Source organism: Urocitellus parryii, chromosome 3 (assembly GCF_045843805.1).
Source record: "Urocitellus parryii isolate mUroPar1 chromosome 3, mUroPar1.hap1, whole genome shotgun sequence".
Classification (NCBI taxonomy): Eukaryota; Metazoa; Chordata; class Mammalia; order Rodentia; family Sciuridae; genus Urocitellus; species Urocitellus parryii.
The window spans coordinates 213,578,337-213,601,603 of NC_135533.1; the positions used below are offsets into that span (position 1 = coordinate 213,578,337).

The 23,267-nt window shown below is 39.2% G+C and overlaps 3 protein-coding genes across 3 annotated transcripts; all 3 read right to left on the reverse strand.

Annotated features, from left to right (window-relative positions):
* Positions 1-207: 207 nt before the first annotated feature.
* Positions 208-7,403, reverse strand: LOC144253921 (olfactory receptor 7E178-like). Its single transcript, XM_077796568.1, is given in 3 exon segments — positions 208-1,209; positions 5,500-5,674; positions 7,243-7,403. Coding segments are annotated over 3 exon segments (1,338 nt in total).
* Positions 7,404-11,918: 4,515 nt separating this feature from the next.
* LOC144253573 (olfactory receptor 7E24-like) lies at positions 11,919-12,866 on the reverse strand. Its single transcript, XM_077795801.1, has one exon. It carries the CDS (start codon positions 12,804-12,806, stop codon positions 11,919-11,921), a length of 888 nt encoding a protein of 295 aa, XP_077651927.1. The 5' UTR covers positions 12,807-12,866.
* Positions 12,867-20,269: 7,403 nt separating this feature from the next.
* On the reverse strand, positions 20,270-21,217 carry LOC144253574 (olfactory receptor 7E24-like). Its single transcript, XM_077795802.1, has one exon. The coding sequence runs from the start codon at positions 21,155-21,157 to the stop codon at positions 20,270-20,272; it is 888 nt and encodes a 295-aa protein (XP_077651928.1). The 5' UTR covers positions 21,158-21,217.
* Between the last annotated feature and the right edge of the window lie 2,050 nt (positions 21,218-23,267).

Below are 23,267 nucleotides of genomic sequence, written 5' to 3' on the forward strand. Positions count from 1 at the left end.
AGCTGAATATTTGTATCCCTTTTAACCATTCCCATATCTCCCTCCCCATGCTCAGGTACCATTATGTCACCCTGAAACAAGACGAAAAATTAAAGGCATTAAACTACACAAATTAGGTTACTGAGGAAACAAGATTGACCAGACTACGTGTTTAATTTTGCTGTGTTTTTCAACATACACTACAGTTAGATGCCACAGATCTTGTGATCACACCAAGCTACGGCACAGCCTCCTCAGGGAGCATTTTAATTCCTTATTCCGTAAGCTGTAGATGAAGGGGTTCAGCATGGGTGTGACCACTGTGTACATCACTGAGGCCACTGCACCCTTTCTGGGAGAACATGACACAGCTGTGCCAAGGTACACTCCAAGGGAAGTTCCATAAAATACACAGACAACAGCCAGGTGAGACCCACAGGTGGAGAAGGCTTTGTACTTCCCACTGGAGGATGAGATCCTCAGAATAGAGAAAATAATTTTATAATAAGAGAAAAAGATCCCTGCGATGGGAACAAAACCAAATATGGCAAAAACAAAGCATTTGACAATGGTACTGGAGGAAGTTTCAGGACAGGTAAGATTAAGGAGTTGAGAAGGGTCACAGAAGAAATTGGAAATTTCTACATCCTTGAAGTAGGAAAAGTTTAAGACACTCAAATTTTGCAGCTGGGAGTCAAAAAGGCTAATTAAAAGAGATAGCAAAACTAGGAAGCCACAGAGTCGAGGGTTCATAATGACTGAGTAGTTCAAAGGGTGGCAGATGGCCACATATCAGTCATAGGCCATCACAGTCAGAAGCAGATCATCCATGCATCCAAAAATGAGAAAAACAGACATCTGTGTCAGGCAGCCCACATAGGAGATGGCTTTGCTGTGAGTCAGGAGGTTCACAATCATCTTGGGGACTGTGGTGGAGATGAAACCAATGTCAGCCAAGGACAGGTTGGAGAGGAAGAAGTACATGGGGGTGTGGAGGTAGGGGTCAGAGCTGACAGCCAGGATGATGAGCAGGTTCCCAAGGACAGTGACCAGGTACATGGACAGGAACACTCCAAAGAGGATGGGTTGCAGGTCTGGTTCCTCTGAGAGGCTCAGGAGTTGAAATTCTGAGACACGTGTTAGATTTTGTTGCTCTATATTGCTAGGACACCTTTTGAAAAATAAGAAAGGATGGAAAGGATGGGAGAAATGAAATACATAAATGGGCACCTACATTCTATATACTTCAAATTCAAGTATTCATATCTAAAGTAGTCACATTTGAGGTCCACAGACCATCAGCACTACTTCTTGGTTGTGAAAAATACAAATCTGTAGACTTTTTCATTATTGCTTTCTGTGTTATTTACCTATTTCAATCCACACCAACTTTCAAGATATTCAACTGACCTTGTTAGAAAATGAGAAGCACTAAAGAGAACATTCTAGGATCACAATAAAATATAGCCAACTCCCTTAAGAAAAAATAGTAATAGCCTTCCGTATCATAAAAATTTATTCTCAAAAAGGATATTAAGAAACAGTGCAAACTGAGTGTGATGGTGCATGCCTGTAATCCCAGCAGCTGAGGAAGCTGAGGCAGGAAAATTGTGAGTTCAAAGCCAGCCTCAGCAATTTAGCGAGATCCTAAGCAACTCAGAGAGACCCTCTCAAAACAAACAAACAAACAAACAAAAAAACGGGATGTGGCTCAGTAATTGAGAGTCCCTAAGTTCAATCACCAGTACCTCCCCCCTAAAAAAGGAAATACAAAGAGTACAGTATGCCTCATTTTTTCTGAAGGCCTTAATACAAAATCCTTTGACTTACAAGATTTAAAATACTGTGCAAGAACTGTACTATCTGATAAGTAAACTAACGTCAGTGCTTCACAATCAGAAAACATTGTAGGCTCCTTATCTTCTATGAGTTTCATCCTTCTTTGACTGTATCACTTCTGTCCTTCGTGGATTTAATTTTGCCCTTTAAAAATCATGTAATATAAAACAAATATCCTTGTATTTGCTGGGTTTTAAATTTTGAGAAATCAACCTGGTTGAATGTATATCATTAATAGTGTCACTGACAACAAATTTGACATTAGAACACAAATCACCTCTCAATTTTTTTAAAAAAGCAATTGATAATAAAGGTCTTCAAAGAGTTTAACTTCAGGGCTGGGGCTCTAGATTAGTGGTAGAGCCCTTGCCTCACACTTGTGAGGCACTGGGTTTGATCCTCAGCATCACATAAAAATAAAGAAGAAAGAAAGAAAGATAGATAGATAGATAGATAGATAGATAGATAGATAGATAGATAGATAGATAGATATAGTGTTCTTCTACAACTAAAAAAATAAAATTTAACTTTGTATAGGTTTGTCTGTAAAAATTTCAAACAGTATCAGTTAAAAAAAGGTATATAAAGTAGCCCTCCGCCCTTCTTCATTTTCTTGAATCATTACTCCATCTAGCTTGCTAGTGTTGCTTCATTATTTTTCTGATCATAATCTTTCACATTCATAGAGTAGGAACCAAGGAAAGATCCAAAGCTCACAATTGAGTCCCCACCTTCTTAATTCTACTTAATAGACTTTCACATCAATCTTTCCTGATGCATGAATTGCAATCCCCTTCCTTCAGCTACATGAAGAAAACTTGGGTTCATTACATTGTCATATCTAAGGTTTAATTGGGAAAATGCAAAAGATAAGAGAACAGGAAGGAAAGAAAACACAACAGGCTGAATCATCTGCAAAATGGGGAAAACAATTACCTATCTCCTATGGTTGTTGTAAGAGAGTTTTTAAAAATAATCTCCTAAATAAAGTAACTAGTGATTCTTAGTATCGGTAATTAATATATTCACTTATGTATATTCCAATAATTTGATCTCAGGCCAAAATCAGGTTTATCAGCATCTGCAGTTGAAGATATTGCTGGTATTTTCTTATATCAAAAATACTTAGAATACTTCTTGGCACTTAAAACATGATCCATGAATGTTAACTATTCTTATTGTCAATAATATTCACCACATATATTAAAGTATAAATATCTGATGATCTTGGCATCAGAACTAACATCTCATAGAAACCTTAATTCCTGCCTATGATATTTCGGTTCTTTGTGTCTCTGCAGGATTCAGTTCTCCTGCATACCTGTGCCCCAGACACAGCTACTCTCATAAATTTGGTGAGCATAATTTCCTTTCAGTGGTCCATTTCATTGTTGATTTATGTATCCTTTATAAGTTTTCCTAAGAATCTTTGGAACTCACCTAAAGGTAATCTACGTAGTTTGTGACAAAATGCCTAGTGTCTCCAAGATGTGCTACTTTACACCAACAAGTGGTTGTAAGACTATGTGAAGTACATACATCTTCTTGAATGTCTTCATCTGATGTACTGAAGGATGGACATCATTTAATTTTATATCTATTATTATGAGAATTCTTTCAAAATTCTTGGGCCTCTCTCCATTTCACACAAGTGAAAATTTCTCTATAGTATGTTGATAGGGTTATTGTTTGACTTCAACAATCATGCATGTTCCATATTATTACTATGAATCTACATTTGTGTTCCAATAAGAAAATAGGTTATTAAACTTGCATCTTCTTAGTATTAAAATATACCACCAAAATGGCCCTGCAGTCTGTATAGTAATATTATCTCCTTGATATCTCCCAATGAAATTTTATCTTGTATAGGAATAACATTTTCTGTTTTCTCCAGTAGAAGATGGTACCCTGGGATGGAAGTCAGGAAATCAACACTCTTAGTCTGTTATCATTGTCCTGCTGCTGTCTGCAGAATGTGTGTAAATATCTCCCCTTCTCTGCACTCATACTGTTTAAATGGAAATAGGGAGAACAACACCCATCTCTGCAACATGTGTGGAACCTAATGGATGCCTGGAATTCAATAAACACTTGGTCCTTGTGTTTCTATTAATAAATTAAGAATCCCACCATTATAGAAGTGTTGACGTCATTGGTGAATGCAACTGTGAGATGCCAGCTTGGAAGGCTGTGAAACTGAAATGTCTCACTCCAAACAGCAAAGCAACCCTAACCCTTCGGCTTCACTCTCTTTTCCCAGTTTCCTGCTCGTGAAAATTTCTGCCATAGTCATTTTAAAATTTGGATGAGGTAGATCATATTCCATGAAAAGAAAGCATCCATGTGTCCATGACATGGATACAGCAAGATGTTATTTTAAATTTTCTCTACTTTTATGAGACCTTCCTGAAAATTATAAAAGTACAGACAGGAGAGCCCCATATGTGTAAAAAAATAACTTTAGATATTTTGTGAATGAAGGATTGGGCAATTCAATGGCTAACAGATTTTTGATGCCCCCTCTGTACCAGGTAAAGCATAGCCCTGAGTAATCAGAATTGAGTCATTTTTTCTCCAGATACACAACATATACTTGTAGAGGGACAAAAATAAAATGACCCATCATGAAACTGAAAAATGACAACTTCAGGTCACAGGATAAGTTAGTTGAATGGTATGAAAGTATCATTAGAAATAAGAATAACTACAATTTGTCATTATAAATAATGATGTATAAATTTCATTTTTCCCTTTTTTATACATTCCTCATGAATTAATTTTATAAAAAGCACCTATTTTCTGTTCAATCAATACTCAACATAGTTGCATCAACTAAAATTCTATCAGATGACAATGCTTTGTCTCAGGACACAACTTACCTATGTCACAAGAGTAAGGACAAACAACCCTGAAGGAGAATGTGGTCAGCTATTTGGAAACTCTGTAAGAGGGGGCAAGAGAACAACCGTGCTGAAGTACTGTGTTCCTGCACCTGCTGTAATCATTTCATGGGAGCCTAGCTATTCTTTCTATAATGGATGCCAGCCACTGCTCTTCCCTGAGATCCACCAGAAACTCCCAAAAGGAAGAGGACAGTGAGCAAGAGGTCTCCTCCTAGAGTGACAGGAAGTGAAATGAATGACTGATGGGGTTGCCAAGGGGACACCGTGCCAGGGTTCTCCCAGTTTTGAAGCCCATGTCTGTAATCAAGCAGCCCATTTCACAGATTCATTCCTTTCTACCTAACAAATGAATACATGTTATATAAATGTAATACAATCTTTCATTTTCTGTAAAAAAATAACTGTAAAGTGGACAGGTATAAGGATGCCCTGTAATGAAACGTGCCACAAGAGCACAATCTCAGTGCCCACCCTGGCTAGTGCCATCCGTTTTCATTTGTCACTACCACAGTCATTTTGGAGTGTTGTGAGTTTTCTAGAATAGTGGGTGAGAATTCTATGGGAAGTAGAACCAGTGTGGGTGCAAAGCAAGTTTTGAATAAGATTTCTGATCCCCACACCGTAACTATAAATGCAATCCTTCACAGTCCCCACAGCTGAAACTTGGCGTATTACTGTCCTCCCATCTGCTACCAAACTGTCATTTCTGTCATCATAATGAGGGATTCATAGTTCCAAGGTCTGTCCTTCTTCCAGGGGCTCTCTCTCCACTTACTGGGCCATGCTGCTTCCCTTCTGGGTAGTGACCAAAAAGTGCTGATCTGAAAAGCCTTCCATTCTGCTGCCCAGGGAAAGTCAGGGCTCTGTCCTCAGGATTCACATGGACACAGTGTGCTGCAGGAGCTTCCTGGTGCAGGCAGTCATTGGAGGAGAAAGAATCATGGAGCTCCCTGAACCAGAACCATCAAATCCAAGGGCTGCAGGCTCAGGCTATTTATTGACTCCTATTTGACCTTGGAAGCTCAATATACAGAGCTCATCATTAGCCAAATTGGTCCATGGCCTCCCAATCTCTAAGGACTGCCTAACATTCACAGAGAAGGAAGAAGTGAAAATGAATATCCACAGACGTTTTGGAGCCTCCCTTTACTTAGGAGATACTTGTAGGTCATACAATGTTCATGTCTATTTTTTTTAAAAAAAATTATCTGCTTTTCTATGTTCATTTTTTATTTAGGTAAAACATACAGAACAACACACCTACCAGTTTAACCATATCCAGTGCATGCTTTGATCACATTAACTACCTTCACATTATTGTGCACAGAGCTCATAATTAGCCAGCCTAATCCATGTTATCACAAACTCTATCACAATATGAATGGAGGAAGAGGAAAAGAAAACACAGATGTTTTTCACTCATCGTCTACTGAAGAGGAAACGTGTGCATAATTTCTGACTTTCATTTCTTTTGATATTCATTTGATTTTTATTTCTATTTTTCTTGATATATATATATATATATATATATATATATATATATATTATTGTCAAGTACATAGTTCAGTGGCATTAACTACGTTCATGTGGTCCTACAATCACCACCACCATCCATCTCCAGGACAATTTCCCAGACTTAAACTTTATATTCATTTAAAAGCCCCGCATTCCTCCAAACCCACAACAAATGCCTCTCACCCTGAGATGTGCTGGTTTACATCAACATGTAGATTTAACTCTGTCTTTAAAGTACATTTCTCTATACTAAATGCTTTAACTTATGCACAGTATCTAAATTGATGGAGGGACATGATTTAAATTTTCAGTGTAGTATTACAACAATCCTTTAGAACTTCTAATGTCTCTCTCCATATCACACAAATGAAATTTCCATTTATATGTAAGTGGAGGATATTTATTTGACTTCCAATAATTGATGCATAGTTAATTTTACTACTAAAAATATATTTGTTGTCCAAATTAAAAAAAGACAGCTTTATCAAGTATTTCCTCTTATTATGAAGTTATACAATTGACATATCTCTGCAGTCTGTTTAGTAATCATCCTTCCATGATAAATCACCAAGAAATTTCATCTTGAGCAATATTTCTATTTGGCTCCTGAAGACATAGCCCTTTGGGAAGTGAACATTTTACTCTCATATCATTGACCCACTGGAAGTGTTAAATCTCCCCACCACTCTGTGCTCATATGTTTAATGAAAATGGGCAGAGCACTCCCCATCTCTATACCAGGCATGGCACCCAATGTAAGTCTGGAACTTAATAAATATTGGATCATTTTGGTATTTTTCAAATAAAGAATCCCCAAAAACACTGGAGTTTAGAGTTATGTGAATTCTAAAATGTGCCTTAGTCCTATTCATGAATACACCTTTATCTTTGTGCCACACTTTCATTATATGCCCATAAAAATCTCTGCCATGATCTTTGAACAAATGAATTTGTAGGGGATATGAAGCAGAATTATAGAGCCCAGGTGTCCAGTTTAACTTACTTTAGTTCTATGGAAAAGGGATGGAAATGCAAATTCAAGGCACCAAGTTTTTTGAAGATGCAGTGATTATGTTCAATGCCATAGTGAAGAAATAGTGCTTCTGTCATCTCCATCATCCCCTTCAGCATTGACTCAGTTCCACTGCATTTCTCCTCGTTCATGACCAAGGACTGCAGGTCTGATGAACTTCCCCTGCCAAGTTCCAATGTCAGCTCAGGCAATGTCCACAATTGATATGAGTGCAAATTGAGACAGGAGCTTTTTTATGGGAGAAGAAACAGGTATGAAGTCCACAGAATTAGAACCATCGAACTGAAATTTGGAGGCACAGGCTGATTATTTACTGATACATAACTGCATGCTCAAAGAACAGAGCTCAAAACTATGCAAATTGGAACAAGCCAGTCTAATTGTTAAGGACTTCCTAACATTAGTAGAGATAGAAAAATAAAAATGAATATCCACAAAGGATTTTGGAGTATTTCTCTACTTGGGAGCATACTAGTACCTAATAGTCATTAATTTTCTACCTTTTTTTTAAATTTAAGATCCATTATGTTCACATTTGCAATTGTGGAAAAATACACATAATGAAAATCACAATTTTGACCATTCACAGTGACATCAATTACACTCATATTATTGTAAAAATATCACCATGAGACGTAACCAGAACTCTTTGTAAGATCAGGCGAGGCAGGCATCGACCAAAGGAAGCAGATTTTAAAAGGCCACCGAAGACGCTTTATTTGAGACTCACTCCCAGGTGGAACTCGATTTGACCCACAGAGGGGACAGGAGAAGGATCTGAGGAGAAACCATGTGGGAGCTTGACTGGACTGAACTTCTTTGGGGTTTACAGCAAAAAGGGGAGGGCTTGGGACAGGAAAAGGTGTTTTTAGGGTCTCTTGTCCCATTGGAGTTGGTCAGGGGAGTTGGCTGAACTCCAGGATTGGGCAGGGGGTCCTGATGATTGACAGGCATTAATCCGGAGATCCCACTGATTGACAGTTGTTACTGTGGGCACCTGATTGATGTTTCTTTCCTGTGTGGCTGCTTTGTTCTAAGTCACCACCACTGACACTCTTCATCTTCCCAAACTGACACTTCATAAGCATTTTCAAAACTCCTCATCAACATTTTACCCCAACCCTGATGACCACCATTCCAGTATGAAACATAAAAAATTAAATATATTACAAAACATAATCTGACCCAAAAGGCAGGATTTATAGGTCTAGATGTTATGTATTTACTTTGCCAAACTACATATCCAATGGATTTCAGTGACCATGAGGTTAGAATATGCTATTACAAAGCCTTTTCAGGGTGTTATTGATATCTCTGTTCCTCAGACTGTAGATGAAGGGGTTGAGCATGGGAGTGACAGCTGTGTTCATCACTGAGGCCACTGCACCCTTTCTAGAAGAATGAGACACAGTAGTGCCCAGGTACACCCCAAGGCAAATGGTTTAGCTGAATCCTAAAGTCTAACAAAGATGATGCCCAACTAAGAGACCACAGAGGCAGGGTCCATGATACTGGTTAGTATAGGGAATGGCCTGTGGCCCCAGAGTGGCCCCTTTCCACTCTTATGAGCAGGTTCCCACATCATGACCAGGAATGGTTCTAAGAGGACACGCTGTAGTTAGTGGATCATCTGAGAGTTCCATGCGATGGAATTCTACATGCATGTTAGTTTTCTGCTTCTGTGTTTATAGGACACCTTTGAGTAAAAAAGAAGGTAGGATAAAGGAAACAGCAAGCAGGCACTCAGGACTGTATGTGTGTTTACTCCAAGCATTCACACTTGAGTATCCAGACCTGAGGCCCACACACCTTCACATCTCACAGTTGTGACAAACTCCATCTTCTTGGAAATCTTCCATTATTGGTTTCTATATTATTCAACTCTTCCTGTACATTTTTTTAGGAACTAAGTATTGAATCCAGGATCTTCTACATACTAGGCAAGCACTCTAACACTGAAGTACATCCACAGCCCTTTTAATATTAAGAACATCCACAGTGTCTCAATAAGTTTCAGAGTCTAGGCTTGAATTTGGGATCCTCCTGCTTCAAACTCCTTACCCATTAGGATTCCTGACATGTGCCATTCTGCCCAACCTACTTTAGGGACTCTAAACAAAAGAGCATTGGAAGACCAAGAACACTAGATATAACAGGCTCATGATCACAGTAATGTGCAGCCTACGCCAGGGGTGTGGGAGATGAAATCACAACATAAGAAATAGCTTTCTACGTTTTTAGAAAGAGAATTCATTTTAATTAAAGAAAAGCAATAAGCAATTTAGTGTACTGTATTATTTTCTAAGATAATGGTCTGGATTCTTTGAATGATGGATATATATTAACATTGCATAAGAGCCAGCACTGCATAACCTGACGATGACATTACAGATGAACATTCATTATCAGAACACTTTGTTCGGTGCCACTGTTCTTCCAGGAGTTCCAAAACTCTGAGGCTATTGATCTCCCTGTAAGGATAGAAGTAGTCAGCCAAATGCTGTTTGTCTTTTAACAATCATTAAATCATACACATCCACAAGAATGGGGTCCTAATTAGAACAAAATACAATCCCTACTTGTATAGTTATATCAAAGTGGATTCTACTGTCATGTGTAACTAAAAAGAACCAATGTAAATGAATGAATAAATAAAATCATTCAAAATTCTGTTTCCTTCCTTGTCTTAGTTAGACTTCAAATGTTGAGAAATGTGGTTTAGTTTATAGCACATAATGAACTGCATCACCCACAAGATATGTGGTATTAGTGTAAACTGGGCCTGTCCATGATTAAATAATAATGAAGTGCTTAAAACCAATTTTTGAGTCCTTATTTTTAAATCCAGTTTCTGTGGTACAAACCCTACAAACACCTGGTGAGGAAAGAGCTCTTTGCATTTTTTTGCTGTGGTAATCTACAGTGCTCTGCCAGAGGGCTCCAGTGTTTCTATGTTCACAAACCCTCTCATTTTCTCATTTGAGAAATTTAGCACCAAGGATGCCCTCAGAGACCAGGTTTAATCCCAACATTTTTATGCTATTGCATAGATTTTCACATCAATTTCTAAACTGATGAATGGATTGTAATTCTCTGACTTCAGTTATGTGGAGGAAACTCAGGTAGTTACTCTGTCAGATTTTACAATGCTACAGTCAGGATAAAATATGAAAGACAACAGTACAGAAACTACTGCAAATACAGGAAAATGGTGATTATAATTATCTAACTTACAAGGTTGTGGTAAGAATTTTTTTAACTTTTAAATTTCTTTTAAAATTAAAATGTGGATGCCTATTTATTCTGATATATTTATATATTTGTATATGTAAATTTAAAAATATTTAGATTCCCTGGCATCAAACCAAAACCAATTTAATCAGACTATCTGCCTATGAAATTCTTGGTGGTGGCTTGTGTTTTGGTTTTTTGTTTTATATATAACAACAACAATATATATCAGGGTTTGAACCCACGGTGTTAAACCAGTGAACCACATCACTAGCCCTTTTTCATTTTTTATTTTGAGACAGGGTCCTGCTAAGTTACTGAGGACCTTGCTAAGCTGCTCAGGCTGGCTTTGAACTTGAGATTCTCCTACCTTGGACTAAGGAGCCACTGGGATTACAGGTGTGCACCTCCACACCAAGCTGGGTGGTCTTTTCTTATACCAAGGTTGGTAATCTTGGCATTAGAATATATCCTGCCACTCAGAAACCATAAAATAACATTGCCTATTATTCATATGAATAAAACTAACAACTTAAAAATTTAAAATTTAGTAACATCATTTACTAACATTTCCTTCATAACTACAACTGAATCTAGATTGAAATATTCACATTGAACTTTGACTTTTTGATAACTCTGCATAATTCCATTCTCCTGAAGAACTCTCACCAAAACCAAATAGTGGCATGAATTTGTCGGGTAGATTTTGCTCTCTACATTGGCATAACAGTATTGACTTATACATGCATAAACACTTTTCTCAAGAAATTACAAAAAAGAACCTAAACCTCATCTGAGTTGTCAAGAACACAAAACTTACTACCTTGAAATGTAGTACTTGACAGCAACAAGTGTTTTTCAGCATATCTGTGAAAGACAAACATTTGTTTCTAATGCTTTAACAGATGCATAGAAGTACCTAGAGAGATGTCATTAAACTTGTAAGTTCATTATTATGGCAATATATTCAAAATTCTTATGCCTCTCTCCATTTCGCACAACTGAGAATTATATGGGTGTAGGTTTGTTGACTGACTTCCACAATTCAAGAATTTTCACTATTGCTATTAGACTCCTATACTTATGGTTGCAAAAACAATAAATTGAGGTTTTAAAAAGTTATAATTTCAACCATTCTGAAGTATGTAGATCAGCAGTCTTAATCACATGGATGTGGCTATGACACAATCATTTTCATTTAACTTTAAAATTTTCCATTTTTCTAAACTCATACTTTATTCCAAATGTGAGGATATTCCAAACATACATTACCAACACTAGCCAGAGTCATTCCACTAAAAATGTGAGAAACTGAAGCCATTAACATTCCTAAAGAGGCAGATTAACAGAACTCAATATTTCATTTTAATGCCTTTTCCTATGTACATTGCAACTGGACCCCACAGGGGCTGAGATTAGACCCTCCTGCTGTGCAGCCTCCTCAGGGCACCTTTAATGTCCCTGTTCCTCAGGCTGTAGATGAAGGGGTTCAGCATGGGGGTGACCACAGTGTACATCACGGAGGCCACTGCAATCTTCCTGGGAGAATGTGATGCAGCTGACCCAAGGTACGCTCCAAAGCCTGTCCCTAAATATAAGCCAACAACTGCCAGGTGAGACCCACAGGTGGAGAAGACTTTGTACTTCCCCCCTGAGGATGGAATCCTCAGAATGGAGGAAACAATTTTATAGTAAGAGAAAAGGATCCCTGAGATGGGGGAAAGGCCATAAAATGCTACCAGAATATACTGGACAATGTTATTAGAGAAGGCATCAGAACAGGAGAGATTCAGAAGTTGAGAAGGGTCACAGAAGAAACTGGAAATTTCCACACTCTTGAAGTTGGTAATCTTTAAGATCATCAAATTGTGCATCAGGGAGTCCCAAAGGCTGAACAAAAATGAAACCAAAATTAAGAAGCCACAGAGACGAGGGTTCATCATGACCAAATAGTGCAGGGGGTGACAGATGGCTACAAACCGATCATAGGCCATCGCAGTCAGAATCATGTAATCCATACAGACAAAAATGGTAAAAGTAGACATCTGTGTCAGGCAGCCCACATAGGAGATGGCTCTGCTGTGAGTCTGAATGTTCATGAGCATCTTTGGGACTGTGGTGGAGATGAAGCAGATGTCAGCCAAGGACAGGTTGGAGAGGAAGAAGTACATGGGGGTGTGGAGGTGGGAGTCAGAGCTGACAGCCAGGATGATGAGCAGGTTCCCCAGCACTGTGACCAGGTACATGGACAGGAACAGTCCAAAGAGGATGGGCTGCAGGTCTGGGTCCTCTGAGAGTCCCATGAGATAGAACCCTGAAACACATGTTAAGTTTTGTGCTTCTGTGCTGCTTGGACACCTTTTGAAAAAGCAAAAAGTATAAGAAAAAAAGAAATACATCAGCAGGCACCCCTCACTCTGTGTGCATTTGAATTCAGGTATTCACTAGGAAGCTGCTCATGCTGGAGATCCACATGCCCTCAATAGTTCTCAGGAGTGCAACACCCAGTCCTGCTCAATCTTTCACTGTTGCTCTCTCCATCATTCACCCCTCTTTCAACACCCTCTTTGGAGACACTGAACTGAGAAAACTTAGAAGCTCAGGAGCAGAGGAGAGAAGAAGTTTGTGATCACAATAAAATATAGCCTACTCTTTAAGATAAAATTCATGAAAAGTAATAACTTTTCTACTAAGAAAAAGCAATAGTCATGAAAGAACAGTTATGAATCTTGAACAGCATATTTTTTTTACCAATGCCCTTGGCCCATGCCCATGGCCTTGCCCATGCCTTTGGTCCATGCCCTTGCCCTTGCCCATGCCTTTGGCCCATGCCCTTGCACTTGCTCCAAGCTTTGGCCCATGCCCTTGGCCCATGCCCTGGGCTCAGGCCCCTGTAATTTGGGGAAAATAAACAAGTGCAGGGAAAAGTGGTGCAAAATTGTGCAGCTCCACCCTGGCTCACCTCCTGTCTGGGACCTGATACAGCCCTTCTATAAACATTGGACACCCTGCCCCAAACAGGGCTGCCTCTCATCCTCAAGACAACTCACAACTTCAAGAGTGTGGAAATTTCCAGTTTCTTCTGTGACCCTTCTCAACTTCTGAATCTTTCCTGAATGTGTACCTGCCTTTATAAATAAACCTCTGTCCATGCCTCATGAAATCCTTCTCCATCACATATACCAAGAACCCCACTGGTCTGAAGTTGAGCTCCCCCTCTGCCCTGGGAACCCTTTGGACTCATCTCCAGAAACATCTCTTCTCCCATGACATTAGTATCTCTGCCTGATCTCACTTTCCTGCAAACCTGTCTCCCAAACAACCTACTTCATGAGATGGGGAGGTGTGATTTTCTGTTGATGTTTCTATGTCAATATTAATTTATGTTCCCATAAAGGTTTCCATTAAAAATTACCTAAAGGGCACCTAAATCTCATCTAAGTAGTGCACAACACAATACCTATTGCCCCAGAAATGCACCATTTACATTAACTGGAGGTGCTAATTCCATTTGTGAAGATCATTCCTCTACTTCAAAGTCTTCACCCTTCACAAAGCATTACCTGAAGAAAGTGCACCAATAAGATTTTCAATATGACAATCATTTAAGAAATGTTGTTCCTGTATCCATATCACACAAATAAGAAATTCTCTATAACATATTGGAACATTTAATGTCCAAGTTTACTACATCAGATCTACATATATTTACCAATTTTAGAAAATCATCATTATAGTTACACTCAGTAGTTGGGTTCATTTTTTTCCATCTCATTATTGTATTATAGTTGTACATAATGATGAGATTTATTGTTACATATTCATACATGCACACAACGAAAGAATTTAATTTGCTCAGTACCATTCCCTAGTATTTCTCCTTTCCCTCCCATCTCCACCTCCCCCAGTCCATTTCCTCTGCCATACTGATCTCCCTTTGATTTTTTAAGAGCATTATAGTTATGCATAGTAGTTATGTTTATCCTAATATAATCATATGCCCATGGAACTTGATTTATTCTGTTTCAATCCCCATTCTCTCCCCTAATCCCTCCCTTCCTGACTCCCCCACTCTCCTCCCGCTCCTGTACGGATCTTCCTTGGTTTATTTATTTGTTATGACTTATTGGTGCTTTCTACATATACATCACATGGAAGTCACTGTGGTATAGTCATATACCAGAAGTAAGAAGTCCATTAATCCAAATTAATTTTGATCAGTTTGGGGAAGAAAGATGAGGTGAATTCAATGTTGAAGAGATCTGTTTTTTATGCCTCCCTGTTCCAAGACAAAAATGTACCCTAGTAAGTAAGACAGAGGGAGACATTCAGCCAAATACACAGTGAATACATATGGAGATTCAAAAATAAAATATCCCATCCAGAAATAGGAAAATATAAACTTTGAGTAGGGGATAATTATTAGAGTGGCATGAAGATTAACATAATCATTACTAACAGCAGCAATATCTAGGTTTTATTTTGCCTACAACTTATTCAAATGTCCCATATTATTCCCTAAGACCAAGTATCTATTTAATCCTTAGTCACTGCAATTGTAGCAGAAAAATCAACTCAGATAACAAGGCTGAATCCAGACATTAGTGATTTGCTCTACTTCACAGAGAGAAGAATTGGGACTGACAGGCTCTGAAATCCATCCACTACATGTTTTTACTCTCTCCCACCCCATATAAAGATTCCTGCCTAGGTCCTGAGGTCTTAACTACAGCTAAATATCAGGTGTACATTTGAATTCTTTCCAGTTTTATGAGTAAGAATAAAATCAAGACCCAATATTAGATTTGCTTTGAGATAGAGAGGGCTGTTTTCAAGTATGGAGGAGCATGTGGTGAGCTCCAAGGAGGTTCTGGAGGGTCCTAGGAGTGTGTCTTCTGCTGAATGATCATGAGCCTCCCCTACTGTGACCTCTCCTGTGACCTGTGGCTGTTCTTCCATAGTGTATTCATCAAGCTCCCCCCACTGCTTTGCCCTGTGATTCCCCAGGAATCCCATGAGGAAGAGCATCATGGGTAAGGCTCTCTCTGCAGGACACAGAGGAGGAATGACTAGTGGGCTTGCTGATGGGACAGCCTGCCAGGATTCTTCCATGATGCCCTGTGTCCATGGTCAGACATCTCAATGCAAACAGGCTGCTGTCTCCTACCAAACAAGAACAAGTTGCATACATATAAAGTTCTCTTTTACTGTAAGATAATAATAAATGAGGCATGCATTATCAGAGTAGGACACTCAAGAAGTGAGACAGATAACACAAAATCTGTTCCTCAACCTCTGAGCCTGGGAAGGCCTAAGTGTCAGTTCATGATGTTCTGGCTTCTGTCCTCCCCTCATCATCCTTATCAAGACCACCAGAGGTGTTTCCTGGAGCTTAGGAAACATAGTTGAAGGACCAATTTTGCTGTCATAGGTGATATTTTTATAGAAAATTAAAACAGCATGGGTGGAGAGCACATTTTAAATAAGATAGATGACAGCCCAGCAAAGTATTCAAAAAAAAATCACAAATACCATACATGAAACTTGACCTCCTGATATCCCCCCATCTGGGAACTCCAACTTTGATGTTTGTTCTTCTGATACAGAAGCAATACCTGCAATTCCAAGGCTCCCAGTGCACTTACAGGGTTATGCTGCTTCTCTGCTGGGTAATGATAAGGACTGCACATGCCACTACCCACCCATACCTGGTGCCCAACAAAGGCTCAGAATCTGTGCCCAACATTCCCAGGAATATGCTGTCAGCTGGGAGCTTCCTGATGCAGAACCACAGCAGGAGACAGAGTCATGCAGCTCACTGGACAAGAACTATCAGAGAAAGGGCTGCAGGCACAGGCTGACTGTGGATTAATATACGACCTTGGAGCCTATATGCACAGAGCTCATAATTAGACTAATTGTTCCGTGCAATACCCATCTCTAAGGACTTCCCAACATTAATGCAGAAAGATGAAGAAGAAAAATTTAAGATCCATTTAAGATTTGGACCCTAGTTGTAATTAGGAAGAAACTTGCATAATCAATTACTTCTTTCATTTTATGTTTTTTAAATACTTCTATTTTTAAAAAAAATTTATTCTAACTGGTTATACATGAAAGCAGAATGCATTTCAATTAATTCATTGTACACAAACATAACACAACTTCTCATTTCTCTAGCTGTACAAGATGCAGAATCACACAACTCATGCAATCATACATGTACATAGGGTAATAATGTCCATCTCATTCCCCCATTCTTCCACCCTCCTCCCATTACTGCACTATGCCCAGTCCAAAGGTCCTCCATTTTCCCCTACTCACCACCCACTATGGATTAGCTTCTGCATATCAGAGAAAGCATTTGGCCTTTGGTTTTTTGAGATTGGTTTATTTCATTTGCAAAATATTCTCCAACTCACCATTAGGTAAGTAATATTTCACTGTGTATATGCCACATTTTCTTTATCCACTCATCTGTTGAAGGGCATCTAGGTTAGTTCCATAGTTTAGCTATTGTGAATTGAGCTGCTATAAACATTGATGTGGCTGTTTCTCTGTAGTATGCTGATTTCAGGTCCTTTGGGTATAGACCAAGGAGTGGGGCAGCTGGGTCAAATGGTGGTTCCACACCAAAAACTTAACACCAAAACACAAATAACCCAATCAATAAATGGACTAAGGAACTGAACAGACACTTCACAGAAGATATACAATTGATCAACAAATATATGAAAAAATGTTCAACATTTCTAGCATTTAGAGAAATGTAAACCAAAAGTACTCTAAGATTTCATCTCACGGCAGTCAGAATGGCAATTATCAAGAGCCATGTGCCTCAAATCCATGCAGCATTTCAAATATAGCTTCAGTTATTCAATCTGAATACCTAGCCCAAGTTACATGTACTTTCTCATTTCTGTTCTCTAAAATAAAATTGTGTGATACTTATGCCATGGAAAGACTTTGCACGTGAATTCAAACAATCTACAAATAGAGGATGTGGGGGGAAAAGGCTCACTCATACATTGCTGATGGGACTGCATATTGGTGCCACCACTCTGGAAAGCAGTATGGAGATTTCTTAGAAAACTTGGAATGGAACCACTTCTCTGTTTTTTGTTTTAATTTCAATTTTTTAGGTTAAAATATAAATAATAAAAATTACTATTGAACCATAATAAGTATACACTTGAGTGACATTTATTTGGTCATTAAGTTTTTTTTTTTAAATAAAACATTCAGTTCTTTGAATATCAGTGGGTCTATCTACTGCCCAGAAGGATTGTCAAAGGACTCTGCAGCATTGGAATGATGTCAAACTCTGAAGTGTGTCTCAGACCAAGCTCTAAGGGTCTCTCACTTCCCTCTGTTCCTGCTTCAGTTTTCCTAGGTTCATGAACGTCTCTGATGTTGAATAACTGAATGCTGCAGATGCTGCTGAGAGGAAGTATGGGGCTTCTGTGACCATGCTATAGACACAAACAAGAGCTGCTCAATATTGTCTCCTGCTCTTAGGGACATTTTTTAGTAGATTGAAGGCACAGACAGGAGAACACCACTGTGTTGAAACCCTGCTTGAGCATGGCCAGGACCTGTGAATGTAGCAAAGCCTATTCAATGTTTAACAACATAGTTTTAATTTTTATCTCTCTGTGCATAACATAGTAGAGGCTCTGGGAAATTAGAAATGAGAGAGAGATCATTTTTCACCCAATATAGCATATACATATGAAAGGAGAATAAGAGGCTATACCATTACAGAAATATGAAAATAGTAACAGGAAAGAGGATAATTCATTTGTATAATACAGATTTACATTTCCATATTTATGACAACTAATTTTCTTTTGCCCATATATTATACCTTCATCACATATCAACCACACAGGAAGAAACAATTTCTGTTTAATCTGGTTCAATGATGTTGTATCAACTAGAAATCATCTTGGAGGACATTGCTGGGTATCATAGACACTAGCACCTGCATTTTGTTCAAGTAAGGATGAGTCCAGCCAACAGCAGCCAAAATTAAATTGTGAGACTCTGGGTCTGATGCGCTCATCTTTTTCAGTGTTTTCCAACAATCAGAAAGTTTTCAGCAGAATAAAGAGGTCTTAGTTAGAGAAACATCTCTGGTACATTCCTAACCCTTTAAAGTCCCTGAGTAGTAATGAAATCCAGACCTACTTTGCTAATATTTGATGGAGAGGGTTAATTATAAATATACAGTCAGATGTGGCAGCTGCAAGTGTGTCCTGGAGTTGGGAACACAGGGGGATGTTCCCCCCTGGACTTTTGTCTTGTCTCAGCCATTCTTGCAGAAATGATGCAACTGATGCCCTGACTGCTTTGTCCTGGAATCTACCAGAAATCCCAAAGGAAGTGCACAAGGAAATTGATTCCATTCTGGAGCGACAGGAAACTTAAACACATGATTGTTTTGTGAAGGGGACAACTTGTCAGCAATGGCTTGCCCTAATGCCATGTGCCTCAAATCCACACAGCGTTTCAAATGTGGCTTCAGTTATTCAATCTGAATACCTAGCACAAGTTACATGAATTTTCTCATCTCTGTTCTCTAAAATAAAATTGAATGATCCTTATGCTGTGGGAAGACATTGCACGTGAATTCAAACAATCTATAGATAGTACATAGCTTAGCACCTGGCATTCAGAATCCCCAACAAAAAATCATCCTCATCTTCATTCACGTCCTCATCATCACCTTCACAGACCATCTGGAGTGTTGAGGACACAGTTTAAGTGATGCCTTTCTGCCCTTGTGGATGACAGTGTGTGGCAGGAAGAGTCAGGTGGCAGTTAAAGAGGACTTCCCATGAGCTTTCTGTTGTGCTCACCACAACAAAGCATATGAACTCACAGTACCATCCCTGACAATCTGCACCTTGTTCTCCCATCTGGGTGGACAAAGTGCATGCTCCTCCTGATGGTGAAGAAATAATGATAGGCAATGCCCTTCCTCCACCCTTCCCTTCCACAGCAGCTCCTGATTCACACTGGGGCTCTGCTGACTTAGAACTAAGGAGGGCAGGTCCAAAGCCCCCGACTCCCTGGTGCCCAGTGGCCCTGACTTCAGCCTCTGGGTATCAACACACACTCAGTTAGGTGCTTCCTGATGCTGACATCGACAGCAGGAAGAGATGCATAATGGCACCCATTGCACTGGGGTCCTCAAGCTGAGGGGCTGGAGGCACTGGCTGGTTGTTGACTACTGGGTGACATTGGTGGCTCAGTGCATAAGGCTCCTAGTTTACCAAGTAGCTGAAGCATATCAGCAACTCTTAAGAGCTTCCTAATATTAATGATGGAGAAGACGAGCAGAAAATGAACATCTACCAATGTTTATCAGTTTATCTCTCCTAAGGAAGAGTCTCTTCTCTACTATGAATTTTTTATTTCCTAAAAAAATTTAGCTTTATATTACTATAGTTGCAGTAAATTAAGTTAATTTTTTTCTTTTAACCATTCTCAAGTATTATGATAAGCATCATCCATCACATAGATGTTTTTTAGAAATATTCATCATCACCATCTCAAAAATCTTTCATTATTTCAAATTGATCCTTTGTTCCAAATATGAAGAACTCCAAAACAGTCTTTCCCATCATTGGCTGGAGGCATTGCACTTAATGTGGTATTAAACCCATTAATGTTCCTGAAGAGGCAGATTAATTGATCTTGATAATTAGTTATAATGAACTTCCCAACACACATCGCAACTGGACACCACAGGGTCTGAGATTTAGGCCATCCTGCTGGGCAGCCTCCTCAGGGCACCTTTAATGTCCCTGTTCCTCAGGCTGTAGATGAAGGGGTTGAGCATGGGGGTGACCACAGTGTACATCACGGAGGCCACTGCACCCTTCCTGGGAGAATGTGATGCAGCTGACCCAAGGTACACTCCAAAACCTGTTCCTAAAAATAAGCCAACAACTGCCAGGTGAGAGCCACAGATGGAGAAGGCTTTGTACTTCCCACCTGAGGATGGGATCCTCAGAATGGAGGAAACAATTTTATAGTAAGAGAAAAAGATCCCTGAGATGGGGAAAAGGCCATAAAATGCTCCCAGAAAATATTTGACAATGTTATTAGAGAAAGTGTCAGAACAGGAGAGATTCAGAATTTGAGAAGGGTCACAAAAGAAACTGGAAATTTCCATCTTCTTGAAGTTGGTAATTTTTAAGATCATGAAATTGTGCATCTGGGAGTCCAAAAGGCTGAACAAAAATGAAACCAAAGTTAAGAAACCACAGAGACGAGGATTCATCATGACCAAATAGTGCAGGGGGTGACAGATGGCTACAAACCGATCATAGGCCATCACACTCAGGAGCATATAATCCATACATCCAAAAATGGTAAAAATAGACATCTGTGTCAGGCAGCCCACATAGGAGATGTCTCTGCTGTGAGTTTTGATGTTCACCAGCACCTTGGGGACCGTGGTAGAGATGAAGCCAATGTCAGCCAAGGACAGGTTGGAGAGGAAGAAGTACATGGGGGTGTGGAGGTGGGGGTCAGAGCTGACAGCCAAGATGATGAGCAGGTTCCCAAGCACTGTGACCAGGTACATGGACAGGAACAGTCCAAAGAGGAGGGGCTGCAGGTCTGGGTCCTCTGAGAGTTCCATTAGATAGAATTCTGATATGTGAGTTAAATTTTGTGCTTTTGTGTTGCTTGGACACCTTTTGAAAAGCAAAGAGTATAAGAAAAAAAAAAGAAACCCATCAGCAGGCTCCACTCGCTCTGCATGCATTTGGATTCAGGTATTCACTAGGAAGCTGCTCACACTGGAGATCCACACGCCCTCAACATAGGTCTCAGTCCTGAGACACCCAGACTTGCACATTTTTTCACTGTTGCTATCTACATCATTCACCCCTCTCTCCACACCCTATTTCAGACATTTAGCTGATCAATGTTAAAAGCTCAGGAGCAGAAAGAGGAGGTTCATGATTACAGTAAATTATAGCCTACCATTTAAGGGGAAATTCAGGAAAAGTAATGTTTTTTTTATTAAGAAAAAATAATGTTCATGAAAGTTTATTAAGAACCAGCTCAATTTACTTGGTTTTGTTCTAACAAGTTGAGTGTAATGAGTCTCAGTCAGGAAGCATGGTCATGAGCCATTTATCTTCAGAGTGTCTCATCATTTTTTATTTTCTCATTGCCCTCCTCTGAAGATTTAAGCTTGCTCTTTAAAGATAGAATGCAAATTTCCTTGTCTTTGGCACATTTCAAATTTCAATAAATATTATTGAGCTAAAAGCACAAAATCAATAGTAACCCTGATCACAAATGTGGCTGAAAGAGATGATATTAAAAACATAAATGATAAAACACTTTGAATAATTTGATTTTACACTGGTTTATTTGTAAGAACCCACACAATATCAGCAGAATAGCATATAGAAGAGCTTTTCACTGTTTTTCTTTCCTTTATTCTGTCCTCCAGCTGACCTGTTAAAACTGGTCTATGGTCTCAGTCCATCAAGTTTGCAGTTTAAGATTTCATCACCAAAAAAAGGCCCAAAGCTCAGCTTTTATTTCTAACCACATTATTTCCACTTTGTGGACTCTCTGGTTAGTTATAAAACTTGAACAACATGCCCTGGGCCCATGCCCTTGGCTCATGCCTCTGTAATATGGCAGAAATAAATAAGTGCAGGGAAAAGTGGTACAAAATTGTGCACCTCCACCCTGGCTCCACCTCCTGTCCAGGACCTGATACAGCCCTTCTATAAACATTTGACACCCAGCCCCAAACAGGGCTTCCCTCAGCCTCAAGACAACCCACATTCTCCCTTACATGTGTACCTGCCTTTAAAAATAAACCTCTGTCCATGCCTCTGTCCAGCTGAAGATTCTTCTCCATCAATATGCCAAGAACCCTACTGGTCTGGAGCTGAGCTCTCCCTCTGCCCTGGGAACCCCTTGGACCCATCTCCAGAAACATCTTTTCCCCCATAACATTACTATCTCTCCCTGAAAGATTTAAGATTCAGTATTTCCCCTCTCTTTATCTTAAATCCCTAGCTCACTAAGAACTCAAATTTCTCAGGTAATTATTTAAATCTGTTTATACAGTGCTAGTCCTGAGTCAAGTATTGTCAAATACCTATATTTAAACTAACTAGTGATTAGTTAAAATTACCTAACTAGTGGTTTTCTCTCAGTTAATGTTATATTCATCTTTGGATATTTTAGATTATCCACATACTGTGAAATCAGACCAACACCAGTTTAATCAGGATATCTGCATGTGAAATCCTAGGTGGTTTTATTCTTACTCCAGAGTTGGAAACCACTGTCTGACAACATCCTCGCACTTAGAAAAAGTTCCATGAATATTACCTTCTCATATTTCAATAACACCCACTACCTATGTTACAATATATGTATTTGACAATACTTGTCTCAGGACTAACACTGTATAGAGAGATTTTTTAATAATTACCTGAGAGATTTGAGTTCTTAGTGAGCTAGAGATTTAGGATAAAGAGAGGGGAAATACTGAATCTTAAAGGAAACATCCACAAGCCTTTGAGATGTAGAAAGCACAGTTATAAATCTTGAACAACATGCCCTTGGCCCATGCCCTGGGTTCATGCCCCTGTAATATGGGGAAAATAAACAAGTGCAGGGAAAAGTGGTACAGAATTGTGCAGTTCCACCCTGGCTCCACCTCCTGTCCAGGACCTGATACAGCCCTTCTATAAACATTGGACACCCAGCCCAAA